General features: G+C 44.4%; 1 protein-coding gene across 1 annotated transcript; it reads left to right on the top strand.

The window, feature by feature from the left end:
* Positions 1-1,227: 1,227 nt before the first annotated feature.
* Positions 1,228-10,718, top strand: LOC108937557 (uncharacterized protein C8orf34-like). Its single transcript, XM_018757571.2, has 10 exons — positions 1,228-1,305; positions 2,955-3,096; positions 3,321-3,455; positions 4,878-5,006; positions 5,266-5,294; positions 5,399-5,550; positions 6,258-6,418; positions 6,580-6,715; positions 8,240-8,342; positions 10,599-10,718. Exons 1-10 carry the CDS (start codon positions 1,234-1,236, stop codon positions 10,716-10,718), a joined length of 1,179 nt encoding a protein of 392 aa, XP_018613087.2. The 5' UTR covers positions 1,228-1,233.
* Positions 10,719-10,863: the final 145 nt, after the last annotated feature.

The following is a 10,863-nucleotide window of genomic DNA, read 5'->3' as shown; positions in this document are numbered from 1 at the left end:
AGCTCCACCCAGAGTAAAATAAATGCTAATGAGGAAGCTGTTGCAGGGTGATCCACACTAATCAAGTAAAGTGACTGAAGGAGCCCAGGACTGAGGCTCAGAGCCCTGATTTGTTGGCTCCATTCCCAGGCCTCCATTAGAGCGCCTGGCAGGAGCTGCACATCAGCAGACCCTCCGCCCAGGAGCAGTCTGTGCAGGACTTCTCAATGTCACATATCTGCACGGAAAGAGGAACCTGGTTTCCTACGGTAAATACCATACCATTCTCTGCATCTTGCACCACTGTCACACCCACCCATTGTGCTGTACATCAGTTACGCAGTACGGGACGAGGCGGGACAAGGCTGTATTTCCCTTTTCTCGGTGTACATTATTATTTCACGTAGCCAAAGCCAATTGGATTGTAGCAGAGACATTAAAATGAATCTCCAACAAAAAGCAGATTATTCCCTGAGATTACTGGACCCTGTTCTTTTTAAGAGAAGCGCTTCAAAATGCATCCATACATTTTTCAGTCAAGGGTCACCCACTGCCAGGAAAGGGAGCAATGTGGGGGCACGGCTTGGACATGGGGACATCAGCACAGGGCAGGACACACACACACACACACACACACACACACACACACACACACACACACACACACACACTCTATAACTGACAGTGACACACGTGGAGAACGACTGTGCGCTCGACCGTCCTCATGAAATAAACAAAGGTCCGCTGGACACTGCTGCAGTGACCTGTTGGACAGACGGCTCGTTGCGCACGTGGCGCGCGCACTCTGGTGTTTTCTGTGTCATCTGCTATATTTTACTGTCACGGTAAGAAGAAGACGGCGCGAGGAGGGACGCCGTCGCCATGGAGCTTCAACACGAAGAGGGAGTTGAGAGAAGCAGAAGGTTGGAAGGAGGTTGACAGCTGGTTCTCACATCGCGTAGCGCCAGAGTCCGGCGGTCCACCGAGGGCCATTCATTCATTCATCAATTCATTCATTCATTCATTCATTCATTCAGTCCAACTTGGTGAAGTGCGACTGTTTTTCAGCAGAACACCTCGCTTCTTCTGCGGTGTCCGACTCTTCTAGTTCGTATTTTATTTGCCTTTTGTTCCTATATTGAGTTTGCGGATGCATGTGTCCATCCCGTCCTCCCCGTGTCCATCAGTTGCACCCACGTCCACGTTACACTTTTCAGTATTATTATTACTATTATTACTATCATTATTATTTTAATGATGGCTTCTCGTGAGCAGTCCAGGATTGAGGCTTACCTGGAAACGAACAAGATCGGACCCCTCTTTGAGGTAGGACTTTTCTGGAAAGTGCACAGTACAGTAATTCCTGACGGACGAGAGTACAAATCGTGTACACTGTTTTCACGTCATCTTAGCGAGGATAACTATGGAAAATACCGTTCCGGCTCAAGACTAAGATAAAAGGGTACAGCGCAGCAACTGGAGGACAATATGATATCATGATGGCGATCATACAAAGTAATAAGAGTTCCGATGAATAATTGAATGTGAATATGAATATGATGCAACGCGCAGACGGTGTGATCTGAAGATGTGATGTCATTTTGCAGAAGTGATCTTAACGTCCATATTATTTCCTTTTTTTTTTTAATTCACCCCAGTCGGGTGGTGGACCTTTTTGGGGGGTGTTATTGCACGCAGTTTTTTTCCTGAAAACCAGCAATAAAAAATTTAAATATGGAACAGCAAAATCAGAAAGACTCGCTCATATTTCTAACAATCACAAATGAATGAGGCGTAAAAACCAAAGAAAATAAAATACAAGTTATTGGTTGGTTAATTTCTTAATGTGCATAATCATGTTTACTAACAACTCGATAAACTAGCCTAGGGCCAAACTTGGTATTTTTTTGGCCAAACTTGGTAGTTTTTCCTTATACTTAAATTATTCTCCATGGCAGAATAACTAACCAGCTTCGCTTTTATTAAACATTCTAAAAGTGTCATATTTGCATCTGTGAATGTAAGAGGAATTTGTGAAATAACTATATTATGTTGCTTATTATTGGTGTACTGATAAACTGACCAGAAGCAGAGGCCACAGTGCATGTTACACACTCACTGTACTCTGGATTTACCACCTGTTGTATCTCCTACATCCTACGTTTGATGGATGTTGTACCAGTCATACCATGAATTATGATGCCTGAATCTGAACAGTCCTACAGTGCGTTATAGCTTTTTACGGACATTATAACCATTATTAACCAGTATAATATTCACCTGAACATTGCCAGTAAGAGCTCTCAGTCCAGTTATGAGGTACTCATTCACACAAAGGCTTCAGCAACTTGTATAGAACTGATAACTAAACCTCTACCACCACTAAGGGCAATCATTCCAAATATACATGTCTCTCATTTGATAACCTGGGCTTTTCATCACACCATCCAGAGAAGCAAGCTTTGTGTCTTCACCATGTCTGCAAAAGTGAAGCTGTCTGTTTGCTCTAGATGGAAACATGAAGCATGACACTCAACACATGGATATATTCAGTAGTAAATGTCAACGGATGGAAAGCTAAACTGAGACAGCAGTTTGTTTGCCCAGTCTTCCCACATTTCCTCATCGTGGCAACCTGCAGAACACAACTGGAGGTCTGAATCCCAATGCCACACACCACAAATTTCAGCTGTCATGGTCAGAGCCACCAAAGACCCTTGTTCTTGTGAAGTCTCATCCCTGTGCTGACATGTGTTCTGTCGACACACAATCCATGCAGATGAACTCTACCGAGCTTGTAGAGATGTTACAATGAGCACTACCCAGTTACTCTTGGCAACCAGCTGGTGGTGGCTCTCAAATTCAGGGGTGAATGTCAAAGATGCACAGCAGTGGAGAAACTGCATCTGTCCACTTATGCACTTGAGGACGTCTAACCGACTTTGACGTTTGTCTGCTTCCTCTTACTCCTGTAGGAAATGATGACTCGACTTATCAGCGAGACACCTGACCAACCAGTTCCATTCCTAATAACTCACCTGCAGGGCAAGAAGGGCAGTCCAGTGTTACTGAAGAATGTGCTGCTGGGCTCTGCGGCGCTGTGGGCCCAGACACCTGGTACTAGGGGATTCTGCTACTGTTCCTCTAACTGATACACACACAGAGCCAAAGCACACTTCACTGGTGAGGAAAGTACAGCACTGCAGCATCTGGCCGAATTCTACTGACTACATACTTAATACAACATTTAAGCAAGCAGACACTGCACTAAGCCTTTGGAAGACTTATTAGAGTGACCTTTAAGTTTTAGGGCAACGTCTGACATTTCCGTATTCCTTCAGCTCACTCCAAGGGAGTGCGATGGGATCTCAATGGACATGAGAAGTCCTGGAAGGACCATCCCAGAAGGCCAAAGAAGTCCAAGAGTGACCTGGAGGTGTGCAACCTGTCACCCCCATCACCTGAGTCAAAGTCATGTGAGTCCTGGTCTGGTGGCAGTGTGCAACACGCATGTGTGACTGACTAAGGTGTATGTGACAATGTGAAGATACAGGGAGATCTGTGAAAATATGTGAAGTTCCCTTTGCCCCCCCCCCCCCCCCCCTATTGGAGGACTTTATTATTTTCTACCAGTACAGAGTGAGGGTCTCATTTGATTCATATGGTTGGCAAGTTTTTCCCTGGAGTTGAGGCATTTATGGACTGAAAAGTCTAGATAATCGAAACGAGTCTTTATGCCGTGATGAGCGGTGCAAATTCTTGAAGTCTAGATAACTTAAATGTTCGTATTATGAACATCTTTATAATGGGGGAGCAATGTACACTGATGTTTTTTGGTAAACAAAACCATCATCTTTTATATGGAGTACTTTAAACTGTGTTTCTTGGTTTTTATGAATGTTTTTACATTTCAGGTGGTTCATTCATTCATTGTTGGGGTTGCAACAGACTGCCTTTCTAAAATCATCTGTTGTAAATGGTCTAGTTCTCTGTGTTCTTTGACTTTGATAGATGAATGTTGCTGAAAAATGACTAGATTCCTAATTGGTCAATTTTATTATATAATTAATAAAGATGCAAATAAAATGTTTTAAAAGTACTCTGGACTGTGTACAGTACTATCTTTAGAACTTGGAAATTATCTTAAAAGAAATAATTATACAAGGTTTTCTGATTTACCATGTAATTGGGGAAAATAAATAAATAAAAACCACATTTTAGTAAGCAGAGTAAAAATCAATTTTTACATAATATTTGAGGCAGCATGGGGGGCGTGGTGGCGCAGTGGGTTGGACCGGGTCCTCCTCTCTGGTGGGTCTGGGGTTCGAGTCCCACTTGGGGTGCCTTGCGATGGACTGGCGTCCCGTCCTTGGTGTGTCCCCTCCCCCTCACGCCCTGTGTTGCCGGGTAGGCTCTGGTTCCCCGCGACCCCGTATGGGACAAGCGGTTCAGAAAGTGTGTGTGGGTGGCAGCATAGTGGTTAGAGATGCTACCTTGGAAGATTAGAAGTTCAAATCTCACCTACTGCTGTAGTACACTTGAGCAAGGTGCTTACCCTAAATTGCTGCAGTAAAATTACCCAAATAGAAATGTGTAAATAATTGTAGGTAGATTAAAGTTGTAAGCTGCTGTGGAGAAAAGCATCAGCTACATAAATAAATGTACATTTGAACTATTGTGCATCCAATAACTGGTTTGTTCAGCTGGCAGCTGAATATAGATTTAGCTTCTGAACTTCTAGTTCCTGTTTAGTTTGTTTTTCCTTGTATAATATGATATTATATACTGATATTTCCTGCTTCAATTTCCTGTTTCACTATCACTAAAATGTGAAACTTCCTAAAGGTTTGTGAACCTTTGTGAGTTTCTACCAAGATACCTTCTGCATTGGCTCTCAGTGCCTAGGTCAGCAGAGCATCCATGCTGGGATTCTCGAACCCGACCGGAGAGCAATGACTTTGATGAACTTAGCCATATCCTGCAGGAGAGCAAGAAGCTGGGCAAAGCGTTGGAAAGTCTTTCCCGCAGTAAGTGCACTAGGAGCCCATGCTTCATAATGCAGACATGCACACTGAGAGCTGCTATCCTGCAGGTTTTGGAAAAGAAAAAAAGACAATTTAGCAGGTTATGAGTCCTGGAGTCACTTTCCCTTCCAGTACAAGTGTCACTTGGGGTTATAATCCAGTAGAAATTATTATATGTGCTTCAAAAGTGATGATATTAATAAAGAACTGAATTTGTGAAGTTCAGCTCTCATGTTACATGGGTCTTACTCTTGCTTTTTAGGTATGGCAGCTGTGGATGAATTTTACCAGGTAAAACTGCCTGTATCTGCTGCTGGATTGTACATTATAGACAACGTCAAACAGCCACTACTGAACGGTGGCGATGCTGAGTGGCAGGTCTGATCTACCAATAGGAACCAATATCATACAACACCCCTCCGCCACGACCACGTGTGATTGGGAAGTGGGCAGGCCGTGAGGACAGCGATGCTGATCCCCTGGCTGCTGAGATGCTCCATCCTCCGCTGCCCAGGGAGAAGAGTGAGGACAGCAGCCCTTCAGCGAGGTGAGCAGAGAGTGTATTCAATAATCTTTTATGGTTAGGGTGTATGGGCTTGTTTTCCTGTCAGTATGTAAGTAAATGCATATTTTCGTTACTGGAATTTACTAAGATTCAAGTGTATCAGAATCAGAATGAGCTTTATTGCCAAGTATGTTCACACACACAAGGAATTTGTCTTGGTGGCAGAAACTTCCACAGCACAGACAGAATGACAGTGACAAGACAGATGAGAAGATAGAATATGTGAATGAAGGATTAAAAAAATATATAAAAATAAACACACATACACACATTTTCAGAACCGCTTGTCCCATACGGGGTCGCGGGGAACCGGAGCCTACCCGGTAACACAGGGCGTAAGGCCGGAGGGGGAGGGGACACACCCAGGACAGGACACCAGTCCGTCGCAAGGCACCCCAAGCGGGACTCGAACCCCAGACTCACCGGAGAGCAGGACAGTGGTCCGCGCCACTGCGCCACCGCACCCCCTTTTTATAAAAATATAAAGTACCCAATATACAAAAATAGTCACTAGACATTGTATGTATGTACAGGTATGTAGATGTATACATCGCACAAGCAAAGCAGCAGGCACGTGCAACTGTTGCTGCACCAAGGTAAACTTACAGAAAGAGTATAGTAAACCTCTCAGGAACATCAGTATTTTTACAGGAAGCCTCTTCAAACTACATCTGACCTTCTATTTCTAGGCTAAAAGTTGAGGCAAAGAGGAGGGGATTGAAACAACAGCAACAGCAGCACAAGAAGCAGTTGGCTGCCCTGTTGTCTCAAGAGAACTCATCAGCTGGCCCGGACCCCTCTGCTGCAGAACTCAACATTGAGGATGAAGACGATGCCATGGAGCTGATGGGTAAGAACAGATGATTGAATCTCTTGCTCACTCTCAAGCACAAGTGCAGAAGAACTCTATCATGGTGATTACAAAAGGGGAAGCAGTCCATATAGAGTAGGTCAGACTGTTTGGTCATGGATAGGGTTAAGAGTATTTCTGTTCCTCCCTTTCTCTTGCAGAAGACCTAGAAGACCTGAGGATGGAAGGAGTGACCAGCTTAGCACCCTGTCGTAACAAGGTCATTCAAGTCCATGGCTCCCATAGTTCCCAACCTCAGGCCAAGTTAACCCTCAACATCTGCTCTAGATGTGCCAGGTTGGCACCTTCCTTTGTGTTGATCTTCCTACACACGTGGAGCCAGCACCAATGTGAACACGATACTGTTCTGTCAAACTTTTCAGATTTAAAGCACTGCTGTTTATTTTAAAAAAAAATGTATACACACACACACACACACACATATATATATATATATATATATACACACACACACACACACACACACAGAGGCATTTTCTCCATTTCTTGGATTGGTGAAAAAACTAATAAGAAATGGAGAAAATGCCTCAGTTGAATCAGCTTGTTTGTTTTTGGGGAGAAAAAACAGATTAACAAAACAATTATACTACAGTAGGGGGGCGCGGTGGTGCAGTGGGTTGGACCGGGTCCTGCTCTCTAGTGGGTCTGGGGTTCGAGTCTCTCTTGGGGTGCCTTGCGGCAGACTGGCGTCCCGTCCTGGGTGTGTCCCCTCCCCCTCCGGCCCTACGCTCTGTGTTGCCGGGTAGGCTCCGGTTCCCCGCGACCCCGTATGGGACAAGCGGTTCAGAAAATGTGTGTGTGTGTATACTACAGTATTTCACAGCTATTTGTTACATATATTGGGCAAAATGTGGAGACAAGCAATAAAACTACATTTCCCATGATACTCAGATTCCAAGGAGATGGCCTTGTAGGCGCTAGAGAAGACTCAAGAAAGGAAGAACCAGCAACTACTCAGGAAGTGCCTGAAGTGCCATGTATGTTAAGTAGTAACCTCATGTCATGTGTCATAATGCAATGAAATCTGGATAAAATGAGAAAGGTGTGAGTGGACTGTAGTCTTGTTTGACCAAGTCTAATGGAGTAAGACCTGTAATGAATGTTAAGAGTGAGTGTCGGTTTGAAATGTGCAAATAGAAATTTTCTTTTATCCAGGCTCAACATCAGAGGTCAAGACATCACTTAAAGAAGGCAGTGAAAATGAGCATCTTCCTCAAGTGACAGGAGCAGTAAGTGACTTCCAGATCCCAGGATGTGGTGTAACTGACTTGCAGCTGGAAAACTGGGATAATGCAGAAAAGACTTGGGGGGAAGAGTGGGAGACCAATGACAGTGAATAGTTTCTCTTCACTTAAATCAGATAAATTATTCAGGTTTACATGATGTCATCTCCTCAGTCCTTTTATTTTTAAAAATCCAACATATGGAAACAGGGAAAAATGCCTTGAGAGTAAAAATACACCGCATTCAATATAAAACTGGCCGAGACATGGGAGGCTTCAGATCATTTACTGTGACAAATTTCAAATGTTCAAGCTTACTTAAGCCCTTAATGAATAACATGAAAGCACATGTCCATGAAATGCCCTCACTGATACCCTAACATCTTTAAATATGGTTTTGCACATTGACACATACTGCATTTCTCAGAATACAGTATGTGGCAATATGATGTGTGAATGTTCTTGGCTGCCACTAGTTTTCTTTAATACAGACATGTCTGCCCTCACTAGACCATCTGGAAAGACTAAAATAACTAGCAACAGCTAATATGACATTTTTGTCATATTTTTCACCCAGAGTCCATCTGTCAGTGGCTTCAAGTTTACAGCAGTCAGAGACTGGAGTACCATCAGTCAGAACCAGCAGAAAGAACCACAAAGTTTGGGGAGGTATGCTTCAGGTATGTAAGGTTACATGCAGAAGATACTGTACGAAATACACACAATTTAAGTTGTGTATACTTTCCTATACATTACAAATATGAGAAAAATCTCTGATGGAGAAATGCATATTCTGACTTATTGTGTCACAAATACAGTATTTAAAGATACAAACATTTTACAGTTTATGGTTTTTTTTTTTTTTTTTTATTGAATTTCTGCCAGAGGCCAAATTAATTAAATTCTGTAACACAGCAAACACAGCCTGTGTTTACCTGCAAGGCCCATAGATGTCAGTAAAATGCACACACACATTAAGTGTGGGAAAGCTTAACTGTGACAAAATATTTTCGTTTCAGATTCATTTTAATGTTAAATGCATGGTTTCTATTAAATTTTGTTGCAGCCAACAGGGGTGAAGAACTCACTAAGATGACAGAGGATGGCTCAGAGATTAACTCCAACAGTCCTCTAAGGAGTCTCCTCTTGAGCCCTCTGGTCCTTCAAAGCTTGTCTCTGCCTGACCAGCCTTCCAAACCCACAAGTTCCCTGTCCATACCAAGTAACAAGCCAACCTCCCTGCTACTGGGTCCACCCCAAGCACTCAGCAATAAACCTATAGCACCCCTTGGATCTTCAGTGCTGGCCCCTGTTACATCCAGCAGGCACAGCAATATGGAGAAAAGTCCAGGAGCCTTTTCCCAAAAGAGCAGAGCTGTCACACCAACCAGCCATGCTGGGTGGAATATACCTTTCACACCACACAATCATGCTGGTTGGAACAGAACTGTAACACCCACCCATCAGCCTGAGTGTACTCTACATACCCTGCAAGCTAGTCTGTCTGGATGGAGCAGAACAAACACATCCACAAATCAGGTTGGGTGGAATATACCTACCATGCCCATTGATCAGCCTAGCAAGAGCAGATCTCTCACGCCCACTGAGCAGGATGGATGGAGCAAAACATTCATGTCCTCCAATTTTGTTGGGAGAAGTAGATCAGTAACACCCACTGATCCAGCTGGGTGGAGCAAGTCCATAACGCTCAGCAGTCAGGGTAGGAGAAGTGTACCCGCCACACCAACCGATGCATGTGGGTGGAGCAGAATCATTACACCCACTAGTCAGGGTAGGAGAAGTAGACCCATCACTCCCACCGATCAAGCTGGGAGAAGCAGATCTGTCACACCTACTGATCTGTATGGGTGGAGCAAATCCATTATACCCACCAGTCAGGGTAGAAGAAGCAGACCAGTTACACCTACTGATGCAGTTGGGTTGAGCAAACCTGTCACACCCACAGATCTGTATGGTTGGAGCAAACCCATCACACCCACCAGTCAGGGTAGAAGAAGCAGACCAGTTACACCCACTGATACGGTTGGGTTGAGCAGACCTGCCACGCCCACCAGTCAAGGCAGAAGAAGCAGACCAGTTACACCCACCGATACGGTTGGGTTGAGCAGACCTGCCACGCCCACCAGTCAGGGCAGAAGAAGCAGACCAGTTACACCCACTGAAATGGTTGGCTTGAGCAGGCCTGTCACACCAACCAGTCAGGGCAGAAGAAGCAGACCAGTTACACCCACTGAAATGGTTGGCTTGAGCAGGCCTGTCACACCAACCAGTCAGGGCAGAAGAAGCAGACCAGTTACACCCACAGACTCAACTGGGTGGAGTAGACCTGTCACACCTACTGACCAGGCTGGATGGAGCAGACCCATCACGCCCCCCAGTCACGGCAGGAGAAGTAGACCTGTCACACCCACTGATCAAACTGGGAGGAGCAGATCTGTCACACCCACCAATCAAGTCGGAAGAAGCAGACCCAGCTCACCCACTGATCACACTGGAAGGCATTTGTTGACTCCTACAACCCTCAGCAGCGAGCTCTTGTGGCCAACAATTAACCAGACCTCCATTCTCTCAGAGGTAATGAATACTTCTTGATAAACATTCCATTGTAAATGGAAATTCACTAGTAATAAAAATATTGTGATACTGAAAATACTGTGGAGACATTATTAGGATGTCTCAAATTAGGTTACAGTAAATTCTCTCACCCAATATTTCACATCCAGTCCAGATTAACATAAGACACAAATTTGAAACTGCCAAACCTGTAGTAGCTGGTCTCTACTACACCATCTCCAACATGAGTAGTGTTTAACACTGCGCTTTCCCATCCTTCTCCCAAACTTTATCTCTAAGACGAACCTCTGGAAGCTAGTCTCAACAGTGCTTGTCTCCCAAACCACCTTCCGATCTCCTAGCTGGTTTCTCCCATCATGCAGGCTGAGTTCTACCAGCAGCTGCAGGCCATGAGGCAGCCTTGGCTCCTTCCCAGCGACACAGACAGCGAGAATGGAGTTGCTGACGGGGGGCCAGCGTGACTGCCTGCTAAGTAGGTATCTGGAATCTGAAACGGTTACATTCACAAACTTAGTAAACACAAAATTACTCAGTGTTTAACCAGGTAAAATGTTGCTCTTTGGGATGTGCAGCTTTTTTTAGTCTACTCTACATCTTTAAAAGTTG

This window comes from Scleropages formosus, chromosome 7 (genome assembly GCF_900964775.1).
Source record: "Scleropages formosus chromosome 7, fSclFor1.1, whole genome shotgun sequence".
Classification (NCBI taxonomy): Eukaryota; Metazoa; Chordata; class Actinopteri; order Osteoglossiformes; family Osteoglossidae; genus Scleropages; species Scleropages formosus.
The sequence above is the reverse complement of the archived record's forward strand: the minus strand, read 5'-3'. Positions and strand labels throughout refer to the sequence as shown.

Bases quoted from the DNA above. Each gene is read 5' to 3' on its own strand.
- LOC108937557 (XM_018757571.2), top strand. From the start codon at position 1,234: ATGATGGCTTCTCGTGAGCAGTCCAGGATTGAGGCTTACCTGGAAACG. The intron at 1,306-2,954 runs GTAGGACTTTTC...TTACTCCTGTAG, and splicing joins AGATCGGACCCCTCTTTGAG to GAAATGATGACTCGACTTAT. The intron at 5,295-5,398 runs GTAAAACTGCCT...ATCTACCAATAG, and splicing joins CTGTGGATGAATTTTACCAG to GAACCAATATCATACAACAC.